This window comes from Chiloscyllium plagiosum, unplaced genomic scaffold, assembly GCF_037043375.1.
Source record: "Chiloscyllium plagiosum isolate Xiang-an unplaced genomic scaffold, Cpla_swu_hap1 HiC_scaffold_9, whole genome shotgun sequence".
In the NCBI taxonomy this organism is placed as follows: Eukaryota; Metazoa; Chordata; class Chondrichthyes; order Orectolobiformes; family Hemiscylliidae; genus Chiloscyllium; species Chiloscyllium plagiosum.
Genome location: NW_028270147.1, coordinates 25,273,561 through 25,301,035, shown reverse-complemented (window position 1 = coordinate 25,301,035; position 27,475 = coordinate 25,273,561). Strand labels below are relative to the sequence as shown.

The 27,475-nt window shown below is 39.6% G+C and overlaps 1 protein-coding gene across 1 annotated transcript in view; it reads left to right on the top strand.

The window, feature by feature from the left end:
- The window catches only part of LOC122554210 (dihydropyrimidine dehydrogenase [NADP(+)]-like), a 739,011-nt gene extending 712,146 nt beyond the window's left edge, over window positions 1-26,865 (top strand). Inside the window, exons 22-23 of the mRNA XM_043698867.2 lie at window positions 1,044-1,184; window positions 24,512-26,865. Coding sequence (XP_043554802.2) covers window positions 1,044-1,184; window positions 24,512-24,670 — 300 coding nt within the window. The 3' untranslated portion in view covers window positions 24,671-26,865. The remainder of the gene's footprint in view (window positions 1-1,043; window positions 1,185-24,511) is intronic.
- Window positions 26,866-27,475: the final 610 nt, after the last annotated feature.

Here is a 27,475-nt window from a genome sequence, read left to right as displayed (position 1 = left end):
TCTTTGATTCTATGATGCTATGAGCTCTGCACCTTTCCGAAATCTGCCTCCCAATTTGCTCGTCTGTGCATCTGTTGCTACTGGGTGGGGGGGAAGTCTATAGAAAACATCTAATAAAGTGACTGCTCTTTCAGATTTCTGACTTCCACCGTTAGTGATTCCGTGGACAAACACTTCTTGACGACCTCCCTTTCTTCAGATGTTATACTCTCCCTGTTAAACAATCCCTGATCAGATTTAAGGTGAGCAGAGAAAAGCTTAAAGGAGATGTGCAAGGCAAGTTTTTTACACACAGAGGGTAGTAGGTGCCTGGGACATGCTGCCAGCAAAGGTGGCAGAAGCAGAGACAGTCGCAACATTTAAGAGGCATTTAAACAGACACATGAACAGGCAGGAACTAGAGAGGTGTGGACCATGAGCAGGCAGATGGGATTAGTTTAGATTGGCATCATGGTCAGAACAGACATGGTGAGCCAAAGGACCTGTTCCTGTGCTTTACTGTTCTGTGTTCTAAAAGCAAGTGCCTGGGAATGCCCTGTCTACAAGTTCCCCTCTAAGTCACACACCATCTAGGCCCTCACTACCTAGCAGCATTATAGGTGAAGGTACACTACAACAGCAGTTCAAGAAAGTGGACCACATTCGTTCTCAAAGGCAATTAGATATGGAAAATAAATGCTGCCCTTGACAACAACACTCACATTACACGACCAAATGGAAAAGAGTTTCAGAATCATTTTGTGAGATAAAAGATGAAGCAAAGTTTTAAAACATGGAATAATTCAGTAAAATAATTGCTCAGTTCATAAAATAATCAGATTTGGTTACTTGAATGTTATTACTTTCAGAACTAGAGCTTTATTTTTTATTCATGTGTAATTATTCTGAAAATACAATATTAAAATACCAGTCATTTGGCTCATGGACTGTTAACCTCTACTATACAAGCCCACGCATTTATCAAAGTTTGTAAATTGCTTGAAAATTTCTACATATTTTTGCCTTTCTAAATTACACTGAATATTTCTCATGTACTTATGCAGGAAATAATTGGTAGAACTCTGCCACATATTGGAGCCTTTGGTGTCCTGAATAACAAGGAGCACGTAGTGGCTTTGATTGATGAAGAAATGTGCATTAACTGTGGAAAATGCTACATGACTTGTAATGATTCTGGTTACCAGGTAAGAAGCCTTTAATAATGAACACTATGTGCATTATTGCAACTGATTTATTGGGTATTCGGATGTACAAATTGAAATCCTTGTGTATAACTGTTATATGTATATATCTGTGTATATCTGTTATATGTGTATATCTGTGTATATTTGTTATTTGTATATATCTGTGTATATCTGTTATAAGGAAATCTTCAGCAGGCTACAGTTTCCTGAGACCAACCAAACTGAAGACTTTATGGCCTCTAGTAAATAAATTTACACACAAAAGTGTGCAGATAAATGAACATAAGTGAATTATTCATTTAAATAATAAGCTGTTAAAGCTAGATCCTTTAGTATGATGAATGTTTCTTCATTTGAGACCATGCTATTAGTTGCTGTTTTTAAATAATATTTTAACCAATTTAATGATGGTCTCAAATTAAATTCAGAATACTTTCTTAGATATATATCCTGCACAGACCCTTGCATTAGCATATAATTTACAGGAGAAAATCACAGGTTCTTTAGATATTCTTCTGGCTTTACAGATGCCACAGGATTTCAGCACCACGCATCCTCCCGAATGCTAGCTGTTAATGTGCTTTAATTTCTCGCAAATTTCTTCTTCCTGCTTTCTCCTCACTTCCTTCTGAAGTAATTAAAGCTTTTCTGGAGCACCAGTCATGGCTGGCACATTGGAAGATGGTTGTGCTGATTGGAGGTCAACCATCTAAACACCTGGATAAATCTGCAGAAATTTTTTGGTGTTGTGTCTTTGTCCCAAATATCTTCAGCGGCTTCATTAATGAACTTCCTTCCATCATGTCAGAAGTGGGCATGTTTGTTGATGATTGCACAATGCTTAACACCATGCGTGACTCCTCTTCAGCAGTCCGTGTCCAAATTCAGCAAGACATGGACTATATCCAGGCTTGGGTCAATTTCTGGACAATAGGCATCTCCAATAAGAGAGTCGAAAAGTGTGGCATTGGAAATGCACAGCAGGTCAGGCAGCATCCGAGGGGCAGGAGAGTTGATGTCTTGGGTATAAGCCCTTCATTAGGAATATCAGGGGTGGGGAAAAGAGGCCTGAGAGATAAATAGGAGGATGGGGGTGAGGCTGAGGGGAAGGTAGCTGGGAAGGCAATAGGTGGATGCAGTTGAGGGGGGGTGATTGTGACAGATCAGTGTGGAGGGTGGAGTGGATAGGTAGGAAGTAAAATGGACAGGTGGGACTAGTCAAGAGGGCGGTGCTGAATTGGAGGGTTGGATCTGGGATTAGGTGTGGGGAGGGGAGATTTGGAAACTAGTGAAGTCAATGTTGATGCCATGTGACAATCTAACAATCACTCTTTAATATTCAGTGTTGTTACCATCACTGAATCCCCCAGTTACTAGGAGAAAGTGAGGTCTGCTGATGCTGGAGATCAGAACCAAAAAGTGTGACACTGGAAAAGCACAGCAGGTCAGGCAGAATCCGAGGAGCAAGAGAGTCGACATTTTGGGCATTATTCCTGATGAAGAACTTGTGCCCGAAACGTTGACTCTTCTGCTTCTTGTATGCTGCCTGACCTGCTGTGCTTTTCTAGCACCACACTTCTTGAACCTGGGAATTATTATTGACCAGAAACTCGACTGGACTCACTACATAAATGCATTGGTGACAAGAGCAACTCAGATGCTAGGAATACCACAGTGAGTAACCTCCTGATTTCCCAAAGCCTTTTCTACAGTCACAAGTCAGGAGTCTGATGGAATATTCCCCTCTTGCCTGGATGAGTGAATGCCAACGATACTCAAGAAGCTTCACATCATCCATGACCCGGCAGCCTGCTTGGTTGGTGCAACATAATTAACCACTCCCTCCATCACTGATGCTTAGTAGCAGCAGTGTGGACCATTTACAGGACGAACAACAGAAATTCATCAACGATCCTTAGACAGCACCTTCCAAACCCATGACCATTACCATCTCAAAGGACAATGGCTGGAGTTACATAGGAACATCACCACCTGCATGCTCCCATCCAAGCCACTTACCATTCTGACTGGGAAATATTTTGATGTTCCTTCAGTGCTATTGGATCCTGAAATCCTGGAATTTCCTCCCTTTGAACAGCTTAGCACCAGCTTCTCAAAGGCAATAAATGCTGGCCTAGCCAGCAATGCCCACATCCCATGAATGCGTTTTTAAGAAATACCCATATCACTTCCTTCTGCTGTCCTACTGTGGTGTAAAATTATGTCCCAATACATGTGTGAATCATAATGTAACACATGTATTGGGCCAAGCAGTGGAATGTGGTGAAACGGTTAAAAATTATGTCCCAATACATGTGTGAATCTAACCGGAATGGAGGTGTTGCTTAGTCCCGTGTGAATCTTATTACACACCTCCCCGTGTGAATCTTCTTATCTGTATGTAACCAGAATGGAATGTGTTTTTTAGCCTTGCTCTGCTGTTCACATGAATGTTTATATCTGGAAAAGAGTATATCAGCTGGAAAAGTCTCCAGTTCGGTGAGTCTGCTCCGGGGTTACGTTTAACCGCCGAGCGTGGGTTGTTGGCAACCGCTCTACGAGAACTGACGGCTCCCAGTTCCGGTAACATGTAGAGTGAGTATAAGCCAGACCCGTTGTAAGTATGAGACCTGGTTGTGGCGACGCTGCGGGGAATAAAATGCTCATATTCTAGCAGACTCGCCTCTTGGTCGTTTGTTCTGTGTCAGACTACTCTCCTACGAACCTGACCTTGAGAATTTTTTAAAACACCTACTTGGTGCAAATGCTTCAGAGTCAGAGCTTTGGTTTTTGCAAGACATATTGGTGCCTGCATCCCAGTGGAGTCACGGAATCAGTTGGTGTTTCCCCAATCTTAGCAAACTTCAAGAGAGGGTGTAGCTTGCATCGCAGGAGTTACTTCTTCCATGTAGGAATTGGAAGGATCGGTGCCATATTTCATGTGCTGATCTGAGTATCTTCTTGCCAAACTGAAATTTCAATGAAGCATTACATAGATGCCAGCTTCCACATAAAATAGTTTTATATTCATCTTAATCCCAAGAGCTAGGATTCACCAGTTCTTCAGGGTAGATTTTTATCTCATCCCTCCATCCCTCCCCCAATCCCATTTGGTTTGTGGGCTGATTAGAAGTGAGAGTTGTCTCTGATTTTCTAATCTCCTTGCGTTCTTCACAAATCATTCCCTCTCCCAACTGCCCTGTTTCTGGCTGTATCAGGTTCACACTCTCGGAAAGAGCATCTTAATCATGTTGCACTCTAATTACATTCGAAGCTCGCCTTTCACATCAAGTATCAGATACTCCATCCACTATGCTATGGAGATGTGACACAATTCCATTGTCATCTCAAATTCTCCTGAAACTTTTCCATGGTTTATTTTCCTCATCCCTTCATGGCACATGGACATCACTGGTATGGTCAATGTTTTTTGTTCACCCCTAATTACTCTTGAACAGAGTGGCTTGCTAGAGCATCATGCAGCCTGCACCATGGTCCTTTGAGAGGCTGCATGGAGGTTGCCACCAAAAGGTTAAGTTCGTTGAAAAATATTTACCTGCAGGTGGAGTTGACAGCAACATTACTCCTTCATCCATCCTTGCTTTACTAGCCAGCTACTTGGGAATGTGCAAAAAGTCTGTGTAGTTTGCCAGTCATTAAAATGAGGGCCAAGGCTGAATATTGATCGAGCCTCAGGCATTTCTGGTCCAGTGGAGAAATAGTTCCCTTCACCCATTTTGAGTCAGCAGGTGAGTGAAAACCATTGTTTATTGTTCAGCCTTCAGAATAATCCATCAATCATTCAGACAACTTTGAGATTGGAGGGATTTTCCTGAGCTTGACCATGGGATACATTGCTGCAAAAATATTGAACCATTCCTAGTAAAAACGTGAGGATTAGCAGCCCAGACTCTCCAGGAATTAAAAATTAATGTCCTCAACACTGCTGCAAGCAACTTTGGCGAAAAGCCGGCTGGACATTAAACAGAAGATTTTTGTTTATCAATCCCTTTGAAAACTTCTGTTTATTTGGTCGTAAGATATTGTGGATGGACAAGAACTTTATTTTACTGAGCTGCTTACAAGTGGGGAGGTCATGTGATGAAGCCTCCAAGAAGGTGTTCTCTCTGTGTTGACAACGCTATGACTGTGCATTCCTGTTTCTTCAGCCTCTTTCATTCTCCCTGGCAACTCATTCCATTTGTTCCAATCCTCCATGTAAAAATAAAGTGTATATATATCGATATATAAATATATATATATATATATATATATATATATAATACACTTTGCAGCTCTGCATGTGTTCCCTGTTACAGATAGCCTAAAGACAGATGGTTTGGGGCAAATTCAGAAATCTTCGTATAAAATATGACAAACATATTTAAACGGTCTTCAGAAAAATCTGATTCACTTTATTAAACCGACATTTTTGATTTTACTGCTAGCTTCACAGCTTGTACTTCAGATATGTTACAGATTCTGTTACTATAGTAACAGCCTAGATTACAGTAAATGATCACTATTATATTCACCTATCTGCCTTCAGGATAGAAAAAAAGAGACTTTTAATTTCAATTTCAATTAATAGAAAGAGGTGCATAGTAAATATGCATAGTTAAAAAAAAAGAATATGGTTTTATTACTTAAGGAGATGGTAATTAGGTTTTTTGGTTTGGACAATTACAATTAAAATTGAGATTTTTGCCTTCTGTGATAGCAATCCTTGGAGCACTGGAAAATTCATTACTTCTTTATTACCTTCTCTGCATATTATTTTTAAGTACAGGACAGTGTGATTATCTAGCTAGTTTTACATTGCATTTGTATCTGTCACATTTAATACAAAAGCAATACAGAAATGGAGACCCGTGTCAACTCTAGCATATCCTCTGTAATGGTGTAGACTCAAACCAACTACAGCCACTGACTTTAACCATGTTTATGAATTATACTGAATTGCTTGCTGTAACAAACAAAATTTTAATGAGATCTGATTGCATAATTTGTGTTGATGTTCTTTTGAGTGTATTAATTCCAGTACATCACAAAGTAAGTGCCACACTGTAACCATTATAACTAAACCAGTATTAGCTCTCCCTCTATGTAAGCTCCTGAACATGTGTTCTTAGTCTGTGATGTTCACTATTCAGGGAATTCTGTGCTTGTGCTCAATGAAGTCATTTTTCAACACATTCTAAATGTAGTCCTGTTTATTGATTTAATTCATGGGTAGGTGACATCTAATGATAACACGTTAATAAGAATTAGTTTTAAATGCAATGTGACACTGACTGAGGAACACAATTCATTCATCCACTATGCTGAGCATCAGCCTTTGCAAATATTTGAAACTGCACTTGGCATGGAAGCTGAGTGGCTCAGTTCACTCATCGTCAGGCGCTTGGTAACAGAGAGAAAATAAGATCAAGTAAAGAGTTCCTTGTACTACTAAACAATTATGGACAGCTTGTTCAGAAATAGATCAAACTGCTTAGCCCTCTTGTTTTGAGAAGACTGCTTGATGAGTGGAAGTGAGGGGGAATGTTATAGTGGAGGGAAATCCAGCGATCAATCCAGCTACTAGGTCTTTAGGAGTTAAATTTTTTTCACTTGCACATCTGATTGCCTATTAACATCTTTACATCCCTGAGCAGTTTAGGAAATAATTTAAAACTAAATAAGACATAAAATATTACATCTTCTAGCAAACTGAGTCTTTGGTAATGAAATACATGACTAAATTCGTGCAACTGTTATGTAGCTTGTTGCTCATTAGTTGAAATCAGATGATCCCGATTCATAACAATTATTTTTAAATCAAGACAGTGGGTCAATAGCTTGAATCTACTAATTAGAATTTGTGAATCAAAAATCTGCTTTTTTTGCTATCTGTCTCTTTCCTCCTGTCAGTAAAGTACCCAAAACATCAGAATGGTTCTGCTCCAATTTACTGGTGGAAAAAAAATCTGCAATATGTGGTTTTAATTAAAGTTTATACATGAGAGAATATCAGATAAAAATCACATAAATGTCACCTTAACAGATGGTCTGCAGCCTGTATTTTCAGAAAGTAGCGAAGTGTTGTCCAATCCTGAATTTATGGAAGAGTTACAGATTATCTAGTGAGACAATATCTGTAGCTTGATCAAAACCATGTAGTGAAAGGCGTGAATCTTCACTTTAACACAGCAGCTGTGGCACTTCCATTGTTTAATAAGAAGAACTTGAGAGAATGGAGAAAATTCAACATACCCTGGAGAGGTTAGGTCAGCTTACACATTCAGGATTCCAACATATAGCTCACATCTGGGACCCTTGTTATCAATGAGACATTTTTCTATTGAAACCACATACAGTGCTGCTGTAATCTGATTATGCAAAACAATCACAATCAATGTGATTGCATGTATGCCACAGGCCTCTTTTACAGCCTTGCCCCTCACAGCTGCAGTTACTCCTCCCTGACTGTCTGCAAATTCAGACATCAAATTGACAAAATACATCTTTATAGCCAGTAATAAAACCAATAAAAATTTATCTGACTGGAAAATTACGTAAAACTTCACATTGCTTTTCAGTGCAAAAGTATCTGAGGTATATTTTTAATGCATAAATAAGCAAAGTGTGAATTTCAGATCACACGCATAAATATTTAGCCTGTGTTGCAGGTGTTAATCTGTTAATTCTTATTCCTTTCCTATCTAACCTACTCAACAGATTAAAGGGAAACATTTAGTTTTATTGTTATGAAATAAATCTATTTACAATTTCAAATCAGATTTTAAGTATGGTTCTTACTGCACAATAAATTGCACTGAAGTGACCTATAAATGAGATGTACAAGTCCTAATGAAACTGAAGGAAATAATTTCAGTAGACTATGTATCATTCTGAAAATGGTAGTCGTTTTATTTACTGTGATGACTTTAAGGCAGTCTTATTTATCCAATTTGACCAAGCTTAAAAGACTCTTTGCAATCACTTGCAGAACTCAATCCCATCTGCCTGTAGGGAATTAACACAGTTTGTTTAGAAGTGGCGAAATGCAGACAAAATTTTGGCCCTGAGTTTTTAAGTGCTAATTAGTGGGGGTTGTGTGTGCTGTGGCTGAGAGTTGTTTAAAACAGCCTTTCCAAAACTTGCACCCAAGAAGAGTAGAGAAGAAGGTTAGAAAATGAGGAACAAAAAAGAAGCAGATGGATTTTTTAAAATTAAAAGAGATGAAAAAAACAACAAAAAAAGACAAAAATTGTAAATTCATACCGCAGTAGAAGGTACAGTAGTCAATCTGTTTTCACAGCAATGCAAACTGGGAGCACTGTTTTCAATGCCTGCTCACTTTACCATGAAATTGGTGAAGGTCGAGGTTCATGCACACATCATCAAGTACTGCTTACTGGCCACTCTCTGCAAGTCTGCTTTTTATTGATTGAGGAGCACTGAGAAAACAGTCATCTCTTTCTAGCCATTAAAGTGTTAATGATCGCACAGCGGGCTGCCACAGTCCCTTCTAACTTTAGCAATTTTACTCGTCTTTTCTGTGGCTTTGCATGATTTGCTTTTGTAAAAGAGTCAATGCCCTTGATCACCTTGTCTGGGCTTTTTTTCACTCAAGGCCCGTGTATTGAATATTTTCTGCGTACATAACAATTTTGAAGTGCACCTGTTAACGATTTGAAGGTCTGAAGCATGTTCATTCTGACAGTTGGAGGAATATTTCTGCTGATGTACTAATCCTAATTACTGGAGTGGAATTTAATAGTCTGGCAAGATTCAAGTTGGTTGGTAAAAGATGCAGTGGTGCAATGAGGGAAATCTTTTTTTTTAATGGAGGCTTGAGTGTGTGGTGAACACAGATTTAATGAAGGCCTACGGAAAAGAATTGGAGAAATATCTGAAGACAAAAAAATGCAAAGGTGCAGAGAAAAGCAGGAGGTGTAGCTGATGCATGATCAGCTGAGAAGCTTCTTATAGAGAACTGCCACAGACACAGCCAGCCAAATGGCTTCCTTCTGTGCTGGAGCCATTCTGTGATGCTAGATTTATCTGTCACAGAGAAGACAATATTCCATAGTTAAATATGCAGAGCGAAAACAACAAGAGTGGGACAATTAACTATCTGACTTTATGAATCAATATGAGATGAAAGGAGAGATTGCTCTGCTGAGGTGCAGCAAACTACAGTTCACCTCTAGCACAACTCCCGTCTGCTGACCATCTTGTTTCCCAAACCTTAAAGAAGAATATTTTCCACTGAGCTTCCTGTCACATCACCTTACTTCTTCGTTCATTTTCTCAGCACTACTTCTCTTATTTATCTCTATGTTTTTCCCCTTCATTAAAAATAATATATTAATTCAAGGTATTGTCAACAAGTGGAATTGATCATTTCTTTCCCTGTCAGGAGCTCATGGTGTCTGAGCTAGAGCTGAAACCTTGTTTGTCAGTTGTCGAATGAGTGTTCTCCATGGAGAAAGATAAACACGCCTCTCTTTGGTGTCAAGGTGAATTCAGTTTGAGTTCTAAAACAATTCAAGTTTCTGTCACCAGGTTTGTGCCTCTGCAGTGGTTGAAGATTTTGTGCCTGCCCTTGACATGGGTTTGGTGTCAGGGCTGCATTTATTTTATTGGGAGAATGTAAGAAGAAATGCTGCCGCTGTCCAGCTACTGCCCAGGTTAAAGCAGGAAGACTGTGGATGGTCTCCATTGTAAGAGATTCAATACCTGGTCAAGGGACCCAGCAGTGCTTGCTGAGAGATGACCTTCCCCACCCTAGCTGCAGATCTCACCCTGCCCCCAAAATCATCACTCACCGAGGGACGGCACGGTGGCTCAGTGGTTAGCATTGCTGCCTTACAGGGACCCGGGTTTGATTCCCGCCTCGGGCAACTGTCTGTGTGGAGTTTGCACATTCTACCCGTGTCTGCATGGGTTTCCTCCGGGTGCTCCAGTTTCCCCCCACATCCCAAAGTCATGCAGGTTGGGTGAATTGGCCATTTTAAATTGCCCGTAGTGTTAGGTGCATTAGTCAGGTGTAAATATAGGATAGGGGAATGGGTCTGGGTGGGTTCTCTTCAGAGGGTCAGTGTGGACTTGTTGGGCTGAAGGACCTGTTTCCATACTGTAGGGAATCTAATCTAATCTAGCTGCCCATTAGCTGTCCTGGTCATTCAGTTTCGAGAGTGTAGTGCTAGAAAAGCACAGCAGGTCAGGCAGTGTCTGAGGAGCTTTTTGGGCATAAGCCCTTCATCAGGAATGATTATTGAGGCATTCTGTGGGCACTTTATCAGTTTCCATACCACCAGTAGAGCTGCTAAGGTGTTATCCCATGGCACACATATTGTTGGTGATGTGGTAGTCTTGCCAGGCCTCCAGGTGCAGGGGAGACCCTCTTTATCTTTGCCTAAATTCTACCTATTAAGTGCCAAATCCACACAGCTATCCAGTAGGGTTATAAATTGGACCTTAACAGGTCTTGCAGTATCTGTGAAGAGAAAACAGAGTTAATGTTTCAAGTCTGAAGAAGAATCACTGGACTCAAAACATTATCTCTGTTTTCTCTCCACAGATGCTGCCAGACCTGCTGAGTTTCTCCATCAATATCTGTTTTTGTTTGTTTCAGATCTCCAGCATCTGAAGTTCTTTATTTTCTTCTCTAAATTGGACCTTGTAGGTTTCCTTTCAGTACGCTTTGTTTCTGAATCTTACTCATTGTAATGGACGACAATTGTTCCTGTATTTATTCCCTGGCCACTCAACACCTTTCCCTCAACATTGCACAGCCCTCCACCTCATTAAACCTGATCAAATACCCACTGACTTCTTTCTTTCAACAATTTCTGACCTTTCCCAATATTTACTCTGAACTCCCTCTGCTTTGGTCTAAATCAGCAGCCTTTCATATGGAACTTTCTCAAAGGCCAAAGTCCAGTTTTGTTAAAATGTGGAATTTTTAAAGACCTCTTAGGGTATTTTATATCCTCAAAATATTAGGACATATTAGTTATTCAGGTAGTTTTTTTTCTTCTGGCTCAATGCTGACATCTATATATTAGATTACAGTTATGCAGATAATCATGCAGATTACCCTTCACTATCAAAGTTGCATTAAATAACAATGTAGATCAGACTAAATGGAAAATGAAGACAGCAAAGCAATTGGCACAATCCACAAAATAACAATAAAAGGAAAATTCTCCATCTTTGGTAGATGGTGGGGACCCAATTAATATGAAACAAGACAGTATGGCCCAAAGGAATCTTCAGCTATGGTACAAAATTTAATTGCAAAGGAAAAAAACTGAATTAAGATTTATAATTATTTAAGTGAAATTAAGTTAGAAGGGAGTTACATTTTACATGAATTATTGTGTTACCTTTTGAAATTATTAGTTTAAATTAAAATACTGTAATTTTCCATTACATTTTGAGTTCAAGCTCAAGGCTTCACCTGTCAGTTGAGAGTAGGCAAGGGATTTCACCCTCTCAGAAAGGACCGGGTAGGGGGAATGAGAGGGAATAAATTATAGAGTTGATCCGACAGATGGATCATGATGGTCAACGTCAATGAGAAGTGAAAGTCAGAACCATCAATTGAACAAACAAGATTTTCAGTCCTGAGCAGCATACCCAAGGTGTCCAGCAGTGTTAAACAAACAGACAGAAGTGTCTATCACATGAGTTGCAGATGACTAAGTACCACCATTGTATTTTTCTCTTGGAGGGAGCCCCAATTCTTTGTTTTGTCTCAGTGATTTTTATATTTCTCTGCCTCTTTTTGCTTTTTTAAAAAAATTTCATTCACTTTTAAATCATTCACTTGATTTTATGATTTTTCAGTTTTATTTTCTGAGAGTCAGAGCTGTATGGCACAGAAGCAGACCCCTCAGTCCAACTCGTCCATGCCCACCAGATATCCGAAATTAATGTAGCCCCATTTGCCAGCATTTTGCCCATATCTTTTGAAACTCTTCCTATTCATATACCCATCCAGATGCTTTTTAAATGCTGTAATTGTGCCAGTCTCCACCACCTTCTCTGGCAGCTCATTCCATACACGCATCACCCTCTGCGTGAAAAAGTTGTCCCTTTGGTCTCTTTTAAATCTTTCCCCTCTCACCTTAAACCCAAACCCTCTGGTTTTGGACTTCTCTACTCTGGGGAAAAGACCACCCTATCTATGTCCCTCATGATTTTATAAACCTCTGTAAAGTCACCGAGGAGAAAGTGAGGTCTGCAGATGCTGGAGATCAGTGCTGAAAATGTATTGCTGGAACAGCGCAGCAGGTCAGGCAGCATCCAGGGATGCGCTGTTCCAGCAACACATTTTCAGCTCTGTAAAGTCACTCCTCAGTCTCCAGTGCTCCAAAGAAAATAACCCCAGCGCTTTCAGCCTCTCACTATAGCTCAAACACTCCAACTCTGGCAACGTCATTGTAAACTTTTTTGAACCCTTTCAAGTTTCTATAACAGGGAGCCCAGAATTGAACACAATATTCCAAAAGTGGCCAAACCAATGTCCTGTGCAACCACAACATGACCTCACAACTCCTGATCTCAATGCACACTCTCAACTCTCACCTTCTTGGCTGTCCGCTACACTACCAATTTTGGTGTAATCTGCAAAGTTACTATATTCATATGCAAATCATTTATATAAATGACAAAAAGCAGTGGATCTAGCATCGATCCTTGTGGCACACCACTGGTCACAGACTTCCAGACCAAAAAGCAGCACTGCACCACCAACACCTCTGCCTCCTACCTTTGAGCCAGTCATGTATGTAAATGGATAGTTTTTAATATTAGAATTAGAATCCCTACTGTGTAGAAATAGACCCTTCAGCCCAACAAGCCCACACCTGCCCACCAAAGAGTATCCCACCCAGACCCTTCCCCTACATCTATCCCTGACCCATGCACTTAACTTGCACATCCCTGAACACTATGGGCAATTTAGCAAGGCCAATTCACCTAACCTGCACATCTTTGGATTGAGGGAGGAAACCCACACAGACATGGGGAGAATGTGCAAACTCCAAACAGACAGTCGTCCGATGCTGGAATCTAATCCAGGTTCCTGGTGCTGTGAGGCAGCAGTACAAACCACAGTGCTACTTTGCTGCAGCTCTCCCTGTATTCCATGTGATCTAACCTTGCTAACTAGTCTACCATGTGGAATCAAGCCAAATGACTTACTGAAGTCCATATAGACCACATCCACTGCCCTGTCTTCATTAATCCTCTTCATCAGTTCTTCAAGAACTCAGTCTAGTGAGATATGGTTCCCCATGCACAAGCCATGTTGACTATCCTTAATCAGTTCTTGTCTCAGAAAAAGGCAGAGTGTAATAGCAAGTCTGTCTCAGTTCTTATTGATCACTATTTGAAGCAAAGATGATCATGCTGATCATTTATTTTATTCATTTATGGGATGTGGGCATCACTGGTGGATGGCCATTATTTATTGTCCATCCCTAGTTGCTCTTGAGAAGGTAGTGGTGAGCTGTCTTCTTGAACCATTCCAGTCCACCTCTGTGGGTTGACCCACAATGCTAAGATTTTGAAGGTACGGCAATATAATTCCAAGTCAGGATGGTGAGTGGCTTGGAGGGGAACTCGCAGGTTGTGGTGTTCCCATGTATCTGCTGCCCCTGTCCAACTCGATGGAAGTGCCCATTTGTTTGGAAGGTGCTGTCTGAGGATCCTGGGTGAACTTCTGCAGTGCATCTTGTAGATAGTACACATAGCTGCTACTGACCATTTGTTCATGGAGGGAGTGGATGCTGACAGATGCCATGCCAATCAAATGGCTGTTTTGTCTTGGATTAGGACCAAGCTTCTTGAGTGTTTTTGGAGCTGCACCCATCCAGGGAAGTGGGGAGTATTCCATCACACTCCTGACTTGAGCCTTGTAGATGATGGACCATGCTTTGGGGAATTAGGAGGTGAGTTATTAGCCACAGTTTTCCGAGACTCTAACCTGTACTTGTAGCCAGTGTGTTCATACAGTAAGTGCAGTTCAGTTTCTGGTCCATGGTAACCCCCAGGATATTGATATTGGGTATAATAACGCCATTGAATGTCAAGGAATAATGGTTAGATTCCCTGTTATTAGTGATGGTCATAGTCTGGCATTTGTGTGGCAAGAATGTTCCTTGCCACTTGTCAGCCCAAGCCTGGATATTGTGCAGATGTTGTTGCATTTGAACATGGACTAAATTGGTATCTGAGGAGTCACAAATGGTGCTGAACATTGGGCAATCATCAGCAAACATCTCCACTTCTGACCTTATGATGTAGGAAAGGTCATTGGTGAAGCAGCTGAAGATGATTGGGTCTAGGACACTATCCTGAGGAACTCCTGCAGAGATGACCTGCAGCTGAGATGACTGACCTCCAACAACCATAACCATTTTCCTAAGTGCCAGCTTTGACTCCAGCCAGCAGAGAGTTTGCCCCCTGGCACCCACTGATTCTAGTTTTGTTAGAGCTCCATGATGCCAGACTTGGTTGAATGCTGCCTTGATGTCAAGGGCTGTCAATGTCACCTCACCTCTGGATTCAGCTTTTGTCCATGTTTGAACCAAGACTATAATGAGGTCAGGAGCTAAGTGGCCTGGGAAATCTCAAATTGGGCATTACTGAGCAGGTTATTGCGGAGCAGATGCTGATTGATAGCAAGGTTGATGACACCTTCCATCACTTTATTGATGATTGAGAGCAGACTGATGGGGCAGTAATCAGGTTGGACTTGTCCTGCTTTTTGTGTACAGGACATACCCGGGCAATTTCCCACATTGTCAGGTTGGTGTCAGTGTTGTAACTGTATTGGAACAGTTTGGCAAGGGGAGCAGCAAGTTGTGGAGCACAAGTCTTCAGTATTATTGCCGGAATGATGTTCAGGGCCCATAACCTTTGCAGTATCCAGAATGTCCAATTGTTTTTGGGTATCACGTAGAGCAAATCGAATTGACTGGTATCTGTAACACTGGGGACCGCTAGAGGAGGCTGAGGTGGATCATCCACTCGGCACTTCTGGCTGAAGATTGCTGCACACGCTTCAGTCTTATGTTTTGCACTGATGTGCTGAGCTCTTCCATCATTGAGGATGTGGATATTTATGTTGCATCCTTCTCCAGTGAGTTGTGTAATTGTCCACCGCCATTTGCGACTGGATGTGGCAGGACTGAGAGCTGAGAGATGATCTGTCGGTTGTGGGATTGTTTAGCTCTGCTGCCTCAGGAACATATTGTCAAGTTTCAGTGTGCACTTGGGTGACTGCTAAGGGTGATTTGCACCCAGGATTGCATCCAATTCTGTTGCAAATAGGACAGGATACAAGAGTGATTTATTCTTTGACAAGTTGCTGGCTTGGGATTTTCTGTCCGAGCAACTCCTTTTTGTCTTTATTATGCACTTGCTTTTGAAAGGGGATTGTACGTTTGTTACGTGACAACAACCCTGAATGAACTTCTCTCAGGACTCAAAGTCAATATCGTAACCTGTAAGTGAAGCTTTCAGACACTTCCTTTGAGCAACAGACGAAAGAACCCTCGTCTCAGACTTTCTTTAGGAGCAAGTGTCAGGCATTCTGACTCCAGAATAAGTCCAATTTAATTGTGACTGTCTCATTACATTGTGGATGCATTGTGTTGGGCATTTTGTCCTGCTGTCAAAACTTGGAATCTGCTAAAGGTAGCTCAAGAGAGTGTAGTCGAGCTTCTCGACAAAATGCTTATACACAGTCCAGTTCTGGCACCTGGAGCAGCATGGGCAGTTTGCTGTACCAACTTTTAGATTGGAAAATAGATGTAGTCCTCCTTATTCCCAGACTGATGTTTGAAGTCTGCTGTCATTACTACATCACTGTCAGTTCAGGGAGCTTGCTGCCAAGATTTGAGCATATCTCAATGCTGATCAGTTCTGTTCATTGATTGAAAAGTTGGGTGTGAGGTAGTGCTTGCCTGGAACAGGCCAGTACATTATTTCAGTTTTTCTCACGCTGATCATAAAGCCAAGGTTGTCATACATATTAGTTAAAAAGTCTATACCACATTGACCGCCCAGGTCTAAACCAACTGTCATTGGCCAACATGAAGTAGCGAAGAATATTTGAAGACCTTAGCATTTGCCTGGAGTTGCCTCAAATTGAACAGCTTCCTGTCCATGCAATTTCTGATTTCGATGCCACGATCACCATAATAATATATTGGAATACCTGGTAGAGAATGACATGTTGAAGAGGGTCGCTACTACCCCACAGTTCAGTCTAACTCCAACAACTGGGAATAGATCACCATCATCCAGGATATGTGCGAGCATGCCATCATGAAACTGTCAAACCATGAGCAAGAATTCTCAGGGCAGCCAAACCACACAATCAAAGGCCCGCAGACCCCTCAGCTAAACTAAACAAACACAGCCACAGTGATGGGCATTTGTCATGGGGCTGTCTCACTGCAAACAATCCCCCTGGCTTGAGATGTTACACCGAATGTTTTGGAAGGATTCTGCCAATGATTTTCCTGGTGAGAAAGAGAGGAGTAAGAATTCTTTAATAATTTTTTTGAAGATTGGCAAGTTCTTTCCAGCTGATACAGGAGGACTATGGAGGCATCTTTGTACTCTGGTAGGATGGTTCCTTGCTCCCATGTAGATTGAGAGAATTCAGTGAGTTTGTTGACCTTGCTTTGGCATCTAGCATTGTAAACCTCTATCTCTTAACATTAACATTAATTAGCTTTAACATTAGATAGGTATTTGATTGCATTCGTCATTTCAAACAGCGTGGGAGAGTTATCAAGAGAGCAGTTGATGGAAACCTGTGGCAGGCTTTTAATTGCTTTCCCATTGATGGATGAGGGTCAGTTGAGGGTATGGTTAGAGCTCAGGATCTCAGTAATTAATTGTGACTGTCCTCTATTAAAATTAAACACCAAACAGTGGAGCATTATGGAAATGTGTAGCTGCACTGAACTTCCAGCCACTAATTTGTTATCACCCGAATGGCCAAAAAACCAAAGGAGCCTTGAAGAATGGGTTTTTTAGTTAATGCAGAGAGAGGTTATGATCTGGAATGCACTGCTTTCAAAAGAGTGTTAGATAGTTATCAGAACAGAAAATATTTGCAGGGCTGTGATAGTAAGACTAGCTGAGTTGTAATTGCAGAGACCTGTAATGAACATAACATACTTAATGGCTTCCTGTGTTATGACCATTCGGTGATTCTATAATTCCATCCTATAGCTCTGTGATGGAATGATTATACTGAAATGTGTGCTTCACTGGTTACAGTATGATGGGCTACCCATCTAAGGTTGCACTGTGAAAAGAAGGAACCTCATACCAGTTACCAGTTGACCAGGTATGTCCTCACAGGTCTTTGCAGGTTGACATAGTAAATTCCTTCATGTTAAAGCCTAGAACAAGGTTAATGCCTGCATTTTCAGATCTGAGGACTCCTTGTTGCTGTGCGTGCTGAGATGGTTGTACTCATAGAAATGCTTCCAGACACTGTGTGTCAAAGGTGGGTGGGAAATGTATCAACACCTCTCTCAGAATTTCCTCTAGTTGCTTTCAAGGGACAGAACCCAGGGATGTCAGCCAACTTCCTGCCATAGGCAACAACAGAACTTAATGCTTGCTGAGAAACACAAATAGAATGGTGTTTCCTTGCTGCCTCCTTTCTGTTATTATATGAGCCTGAACTAGACTACTGACAGCCTTGACATCCACATAACTTTGCGCTGAGCTTCTGACTTTGTATCCTCACAGTCAACAAACATCTACTTGCGTTAGTAAAATGTTGGAAACCCTGGTCCATCTATTGCTGAAACCTCCCAGCTGCATTTATCAGAAAGGATCAGAAGTGTAAGTTTGGTAAAAACTGGCATTCGGAAGTATTGAGAACATCTGTGCATGATTTATAGCAAGTTAACATACAGGTATGGCAAGAATCAGGAATGCAAGTGATATGTTAGCTTTGATTGCAAGAATTGGACTGGGGTGGACAAAAAGGTGCTGGTATTGGACTGTGGTGGACAAAGTCAAAAGTCACATGACACCAGGTTACAGTCTATCAGATTTATTTAAAATCACAACTTTTAGGAGCACTGCTCCTTCATCAGGTGAAGTCAAGAAACTTTCAGTGTGACACTAAAGAAGACTTGCTGTCATCATATCGGAGTCAGTCAAATCAAACCTGGAGCATTGCATAATGTTACTTAAAGAAAGAAATACTTGCATGAGACAGTTACAGTAAAATTCATAAGGTTTATTTATTTTTTGAGAGGGGTGGGCTATGAGGAAAACTTGAGCAAGATTAGCCTGTAGTCTATGGAATTTAGAAGGATAAGAGGTGAACCTTAGATGGCTTGACAAGGGAGATGCTGGTAGAATATTTCCCCTCATTGGAGACTCTAGAACAAAGAGCCACAATCTGAGATGTCAGAACCCTGGTGGGAGTAGCACAGAGGAAATCAAGTTCCAATACTCGAAGAGCTATCACAAATATGAAACATGAGCATTTTAATCTTTAGGATGGCTAATGACTGACTGTGACTAATATCTAAGATAAAATAAACTTGCATCAGCTTTCATCAATAAACAAGAAACAAAAATGTATTTATTATAATAAAATATCATCTAACATGTGGTAAAACAGAGTATAAATTATTAATATGCAAACATTAACTATACACCAAAAAGTAGAAGAGTTGGGTAGAAGGGTCTGTTTCCATGTTGTATGACTCCATGTTTCTACGATCTTGTGTAACATTATGGCAAAATCAGCTGTACTGAGCTTCTAGCCACTAACGTTTTGTCACTTGGATGGGCAAATAACCAAAGGGGATTTGAGGAATAGCTCTTTTTTTTATGATATTAAGTTAGAATTCCAAATGCATACGCTCTTATTCTCTTATTCTGGACAGACAAGACAAACAGTTGTTTTAGGAATATCGTGGATGAAAAAATATAAGCATTCAGGCCTAAAGTCTTATCGATCAGAGTCCAAACTGAAAGGGATAGAATGAAGTGACTTTTGAGGTGACAATTTTCTTTGTTTTCTTGATGATGATGTCACATTGTTGTCACCTGTAGTGATCCTCAAGTTAATAGCAGGTCATTTGACCTAGGTCTTGACTTGAGTTAGCAATTATTTGTTTTGTGGCAAAGTCTTTGATTATTATTCTTTTCCACTCGGAGAGAAGGAGTGAGCTTGCTTGCTGACAGGTTTTTTGAAGGCCAGAGTCCCAACTGCTTCTCTCCTTTCAGATCAATGACAAATTGCCACTTGAAACCGACCTGTTACTTTGTTTCTTCCAAGGCACTTGGTACCAGCATTTCTCATAAAAATACCAAATCCAGTTTTAGTAAACAGCTCAGTTCTTTTTCCTTCAAGCTGTAAATTAAAATAACTAATAATCCAAGCTTCCATTTTCTAGTTTATATTTCCAGACAAAACATGTTTGTCTATGCACAAGATAAAGGGTGGGCTTAGCACTGAGCTGAGGAAAAAATTCTTTACTCACAGAGTGTTGTGAATATTTCAAATTTTCTGCCCAGAGGCCTATGGGTCTTCAGTCAATGAGAAAATTCAACCCTGAAATAAATGAATTTCTGGGTATTAAGAGAATCATGGGACAGAGAGGGAAGGTACCTTAAGGTATTAGGAGAGCTAGATGAAGTGGTTAAGAGGTGTTTGGTATACTTAGCATTATTAGCCAAGACAGAGTTTGTGAGCAGGGAGGTGATGCTAGAATTTTATAAAATATTGATTGGGCCACAGCTAGAATATGGCATGCAGTTCTGGAATCCTCATTACAGGAGGGATGTGATTGCACTGGAGAGGTTGTAGAGGAGATTTAGCAGGATGTAGCATGGGTTGAAGAGTTTTAGTTATGAGGAAAGATTGGACAGAGAAGAGGAGGCTGAGGTGGGACATGATTGAGATGGACAAAATTATGAGAGATATAGATGGGATAGATAGGAAGGAACTTTTCCCCTTGATCGAGGGATTAATGAAGAGGAGGTATTGATTTAAGGTAAGGGGCAGAAAAGTTAGAGGATATGTAAGGAAAAGTTTTGTTCACCCACAGGGTATCTGGAATTCATTGCCTGTAAGGAAGGTGGAGACAGAAACCTGCATAATATTTAAGAAGTACTTAGAAGTTCTTTTGCAGTGCCAAGACATACAAGGTTAAGTGATGAAAAATAGGATTCAAATAGATATGTTGTTTTTTGACTGGCACAGATACAATGGGCCAAAGGGCCATTTTTGGTGCTATAGACTTCTAAAACTCTATGATTCTATGACTCCAGGTGGGAAGGTGAACTGGATATAAATATTCCACCACCATCTTACTGAATGCTGCAACAGGCTTGGGAAATGGCTATTCTTACTCGTACGTCTTAAATTCTTATGTTCTAAAACCAATACTTTAAGCGTTAAATGCTTAAAGGCTGACCCTTGCCATCAACTGACGCTTCAAATATTTCAGGATTTGTGTGGCATTGTGCCATCTGACTGACACCTCCTGAGTTCAAAGCTGCACACACTATTGTTGGCTGACAACAGTTCACATGAAGTAATTTGTCAATTCTAGCTGAGAAAGGTAGAATACTGAACCATGCGGAGAAACATAGATGCTACAAAGCAGCGTGGAACCTCAGACATGAATTCAACATGCCAGCATCTATTCTCTCAGTACAGAACATCTGTCACAGTTATTTCAGTTCTGGGGCTTGGAACAGTTAGTGTCCAGGATATCATTTACCATTGGTTACTAAAATTCAGAAGCTGCTTTGTAGTTACATGTAATTGGCTGAAATGTCAGTTTTACTTTTGAAGTGAAAGCTACAGTGTATACATTCAGTTCAGATGGGAGTGCAAGAGGTGACTGACAGCCCATTTCCATTCTGCCTGCTTTGTTTCCCAGTAACTCCAATGGAAAAGAGAATCAGGCACAGTGCAAAGCAAGTTACTGATTTTAATAATTGCCCATCTTAGCATTGCAGGTATATACCCTCAAAGACAAATAAAAAACTTCACCAAAATCATTTTTATACATCCTGCTTTGATATCTGTAACTCTGGAATGACAATAAAGCTGCACTATATTTTAATTTCTAATGCAACAGAAGTTGCATATAAATTGCCACACGATGGAAGGCATTGTTCGTATAATGATGCCATCTACTCTAATTCCCACATCCCCGACTTTCCCTGTAACCTTCAATATTTTGCTACTTCATCTGTTCAATACCCTACATTGTCCATTCCTCTCAATTTCCCCCTTTGCTGTCCCTTCTGTTAAAACGAATGCAGCTAGTATGCCAGTTTGGTGATGATTTTCAGTGTCACTGTGCTCAGAACTGAAGTGAAATGACATGGATGTTGAGACCATACAATCCAGATTCAAAACTCAGTGAAAATTGATGAATCAGGGTAATTCACTAGCTTAGATAGAGAATTGATTAACCAACAGAAATCAGAGTTGTGGGGTGTCACAGGATTTGGTCCTCATACCCCAACTATTTACAATCAGCACTAATGACTTCAATGCGAGGTACAGAGTTGTAAAGCCAGTTGTTAAAATAAATGGGACAATAAGTTACAATCAAGAAATAAGAAATTTGCAAGTGAACATAGATAGATTTGCTGAATGGGCCAAAACCTGGCAGATGAAGTTTAACATGGATAAGTGTGAGATTATCAATTTTAGTCAGAGGAGTAGAAAGGCAACTTTTTATCTAAATGGAGAGAAACTTCAGAGTGCTTCAATGTAGGGAGATCTGGATATCCTCATGTATGAATTATGGAAGAGTAGAATGCAGGGACAGCAGATAGTAAGGAAGGCAAATTAAATGTTGATATTTATTGCGAAAGGAATACAGTATAAAAGTAAGGGAAGTGTTGTTGCAATTGTATATGGCATTAATGAAACTACACCTGGAGTATTGTGTGTACAGGTTCGGTCCCCTTACTTGAGTTGGGACTAGTTACACTAGGGAGAAAGTGAGGACTGCAGATGCTGGAGATCAGAGCTGAAAATGTGTTGCTGGAAAAGCGCAGCAGGTCAGGCAGCATCCAAGGAACAGGAGAATCGACATTTCGGGCATAAGCCCTTCTTCAGGAACATTGGAACTAGTTCAGAGGAGATTGACTAGATTGATTCCAAAGGTGAGGGATTTGTCTAATGAAGACAGTTTGAGCAGCTTAAGTTTATACTCTCAAGAGTTTAGGGAAATGAGATTAGCCAGGATTGTCTTAAATGGCACAGCAGACTGGAAGGGCTGAATTGCCTACTCTTGCCCTTAATTCTTGTGTGAGTAGATCTAAATGAGGTATGTAAGATTCTAAAGGGAATTGTCAAACTAGACACACAGAGTATCTTCCCCTCTCTGCGAGAGGTCATAGTTTTAAGATAAGGAGTAGCAGTATTATGAACTAGACCCGAACTCCCCCAAAATACAGGTAATTCTTGTGCAACCCCGCATTACAGAAAAATCGTGCTTTAGAAACAGTGCTTAAAGTGTCGGCACTATAATTACATTACAATCAATGCACGTTTTAAAAGTTCACACTTTAGAAAGTGTCCCCAATTCGTCAATTGTATTATAGCGAATTTGCATTAACAAAACACGCGTTATAAAGAATGACATGTATGATAAATAGACAGCCCCAGACCCTAACTTCTTTACTTATTTAAAAGCTGCATGTGATTTGACTGACCCACCACTAGGCTTTCAGCAAAACACACTCTGTTCTTACTACACAGGTAAAATATAAACAAAAGGAAAGACTGGGATAACTTTAAGGCTGTTGAAATACTTAACAAGAAACCTTCTCACTAACTGCAAAGCAAAACTAAAACCCTTCCTGGGTCTGTGTGAGCCCTGACTTTGGCCACTCATGAGTCTTTTGTTTCATTTAAAAAAATACAGGGAGTACTTAAAAGCTGTTTCTCAACTGCCTGTCTGAAGGCAACATTCCAGCACTACTGTGGCAACACCTCTGTGCAAGAGAAACAGGACTGAACCCATCTCTCTTAAAGGCAGAGGACCATCACAGCAGATTTAAAACAGAAATGAAGAAAAATTACTTCTCTCAAAGTTTTGTGAACTTGTGGAATTCACTACTCCAGAGCACAGTAGATGCTGGGACACTGAGGAGATTTAAGCAGGAGATGGACAGATTTTTAATTAATAATGGGTTGAAGGATTATAGAGAGCAGCCAGAAAATGGAGTTGAGGTCAAGATGAGATCAGCTACAATTGTATTGAATGACGGAGCAGGCTGAGGAGCTGAATTGCCTTCTCCTGCTCTCAGTTCTTATGAATTTCATTATAGCAGTATCATCATGAAGTATCAATTCATGACATATGTGAAAAGTATTGTCCATTGAGATGCTGAGATAAAGCAAAAAATTATTACTGCAATTTCAGTTTAGCATTCAACTACACGATAAAGATAGGATCAGAAAAGCAGTGCTTAACACTCCAAATAAAAGTGCAGAAATAACTTTAACTTCAGCCTCATATACTGAGCAGCATTCGTGAGTTGAGGGTAATTATTAACATGCAGCAAAACTAATAGTTATATTTATTGAAAGAATGAGGAAATGTTCCAGCATTCATAGAAAAGAATTTACAGTCTTGAATAAATTAATTTCGGATTAAATTGCTGTACTCCTATTCTTCTCAGAGTTAGAGTATTCCTATAATTTTAAATTACTCAAATTTGATAATCCTTTGTTATTTTGTCCTTTACCAGTTCTGCAGTATTAGTTAAATTTCTTTGGACAGAATCAGACTGTGGATGCAATAGTTAATATTACTTGCCTTTTGTAATGTTCCTCTAACATTTTTTAAATTCCCAGTGAGTGGCATTGTTGCATCTTTGGAACAATCTTATTAATATTTCTAGTTCTGATACTCAATTGGATGTGGTTTCATGAGTTGAGGTAGGCAACAGTGTAACTAGTCAAATAAATGAATGCTCTTTTTTTTGCAAGGTCACGTATCAAGCTAGCCGAATAAAGAGTTGGCTTGTGCCGATGTCCATTGCTTCTCAAATATTCCATTTAAATGCATTGTACAGTTTATCAGTATTAATAGCAAAATAGCCAACAGTTCACATGAGAGATGAACACTATTGTATGGTTCATTAATACTGTTCATTGTTTTATCTAATTACACCTCTGTGAAGCACCTTCGGATATATTTTTATGTTAAAGCTGCTTTATAAATGCAATGTATTATGTTTTTCTGTGCTTCCATTTCAATTTATTTACCTATTTTTTTTTAACATTCCCTTTACAGGCCATAACCTTTGACCCTGAGACACATCTTCCTCAAGTTACTGCTGACTGCACAGGCTGCACTCTTTGCTATAGTGTCTGTCCCATCATTGATTGCATTGCAATGATTCCCCGTTTAACACCTTATGAACCAAAGAGAGGTATTCCATTGGCTGTCTGACAAGTTTGTTGAGTTGACATGGTCCAGCAGTGAAACATGATTTAACATCCATATCTACCTAAAAGCATTGATTTACCCATTCATTCTATAACATGATAAATTACTGTTATTTCCAAAGTATTGATTTTTACTTACTAATCCAAGTTGCCACGACCTTGCATTCTACAATTAGCTAACTGCAATTGAATAAAAGGATTTACACTTAAAAAACTGTTCTGTGTTAATAATCAATAAGTAATACATTTAATGTCAAGCATGTAATAAGGCAGTGACAAAATTGGATTACAATGTGCAGACCCTTATATATAATTTACATTGAACTAACAATTGCGCCAGTTTCACTATACCTGTATTAGAGGATCTCTATTATAAACTAGCAACAGAGAATGATAAATGAGCACCCTCTATTATTTTATGAGTTATTTCATATAATAAGGAGTACATTTAATGTAGAGGAACAGAGACATTTCCAGCCTAGTAAGTAATGTGACGAAAATTTACATTCATCTCTCAGCATGACATACATTTCTTCAGCATACAAAGTGCCATTCCATTATATTGATAAGGATATCTGCCTTGAGCATCCCTTTGGTGCCTGCTGTTTCCATTTAACTCACCTAGATCCATAGAATCTGCTGGTTTCTGCCAATAATGTTAATTCTCATAAATTGAATCAGATCCCAGATTTTTGTAAATCCATCATGAAACCAATTACTGGAAAAATTGAATTCTCAGGCTGTTAGAGAAAACTGAACTTTTAATTTAATCTGATAAATACCATAGTTTTCAAAGCAATACTGTAAGTCAGTAGGAAAAGAAATTTGAAAGAGAATAAATTGTTCAGTGAAGAGTATTTTTTAGTTACATGTAAATTACCTTGAGATGGTAAATGTGCTGTTATACATCACAGTCTATGCAAATTGTATAATATGGAAATTTCTATTTTATCTCTAATAATTAATTTCTGTTGTCCTGTTTTTTATGTGCACAACTATATTTTTGTTGTCAGTGCTCATAATAACAGTATAAACAGTATCAAGTGACAGACTTATAAAAGTAGAGCTTTGGGAAAGGGCTGTTCATTTTGGTTCAGTACATTGACATTAGAGCCTAACCCCACATGATATCAGGAAGTTGCCCAACATTGATTGGTTAATGAGTGGGCAGAGTACATACTTGCTTCGAGTTAAGGACAGCATTTTTGTTTTGAGACCCGAGGGGCAGTAGGAGCTTCTCATGCATGAAGCAGTTGCAACCTGCCATTGCAGGGAAGGGAAAGCAAGAATATTCAATTTGAGGCACCTTCTAAGTACCTTGAAAAGATCTGAACTAAAGGAAAATGGCTACAGGCCATAAACGCAGAAGGGAAACTTCCTCCACAAGGTGACCTCTGGTGGATTGGGAGTGTGGGACCTTGAGAGCACGCCTCCTCGCTTTCCAGCTGCTTCTAGCCTCTATCGCTTAGAAACTGATCTAACCCTGATCCTACTCTCCCAAAAAACAGCTCTGGAGAAGGATGATGTAATCAGGGCTAACAGCATCCAAACTCTCTTCCTGTCCCAATGAAATTCCTGGCCTTAGAATTTTCATTGTAGTATCTAACGAATTTGATGATACTCAACACATTTTGAGCATATACACATTATTTGAGGCTCAATGTTGTGCTGATTCAGAGCTTCAACAATTGTTCCTTTATATTTTATAATTGGAATTAATCTGACAAGAATCAAGTCCATTAAAAAGGGCCTGCATTAAGATTTGAATTTGAAGTTAACTGCATTTCATAAAAGGAATAGAGTAAGGAATATGTGGCAATGTTATTCAGAGGGTGGAACAAGTCAAAGAGGAATAATTCAGATTGAAATACTAAAACTTCAATTCTAGTTCTGTTAATTCTCAATCTTTGTCTACTACTATTTGCCTTCCTTGACCATCCAATTAGATGAGAGAGTTTAAAAATGATTGCTGTTTTATGTATTTCTTTTTTGACTAATTTGTTTAGTAAACATATCAGTAGTTACTAATTCTTGCCTTTCAATTCTTTCTTCATACTATTTGGTTATACTTTGCTGAAGGTAAAAAAGCAAATTTATAAAACAATGTGAAAATTTTATCTGCTTTGTCATTATTAACCACTGCTGTGTATTAACCACTGCTGAGCCTCAAAGAGACATCATTAAAGAATTACAAATGTCTACCTGTTTAATATTCCACTGCAAAATTCTTAATGTTTAATGTTTTATTTGCAAGGTTTCACAGAAGTCTTAGGACATTTTCAGTTGGATTACAATTACATTTTGATAAACAGCAAAAAAAAAACGATTTTCTTCCAAACTGCTTCGCTCAGCCGACATCACACAAAGCATTCATTAATTCACAATTGTAGGGTCTTACAGGAGTTGTCGTGTTTGTCTCGACATCAGTAACTGCACTTGGAAAAAGCATTTCAGCTGAAGCCCTTCAGAATGTTTCTCAGAGATGTGATGAGGTACCGTATAAAAGGAAGTCTTTCATTCTCCCTCAGTTAAAGGTCAGAAGGCTAAAATATTTGCTGGATTTTGCAGCCTAATTAGAAGTCATATTCTGACCGCTTCATCACTTGAGTCTTTTGAAGTGTTTAGTTTGAGGGCATTTAATGTGTCACCTTACCATCACCTGAATCTAATTTTTGTGTTAATTATAAAAATAAGTTTTGGATGCTCATTAATAATATCACATTATCTTCAAAGAAATGATGCCTTTTTCCCAGCTTTAATGATTCATAAAACTGATACAAGACATTTTTGATAGACTCTTTTACATGAT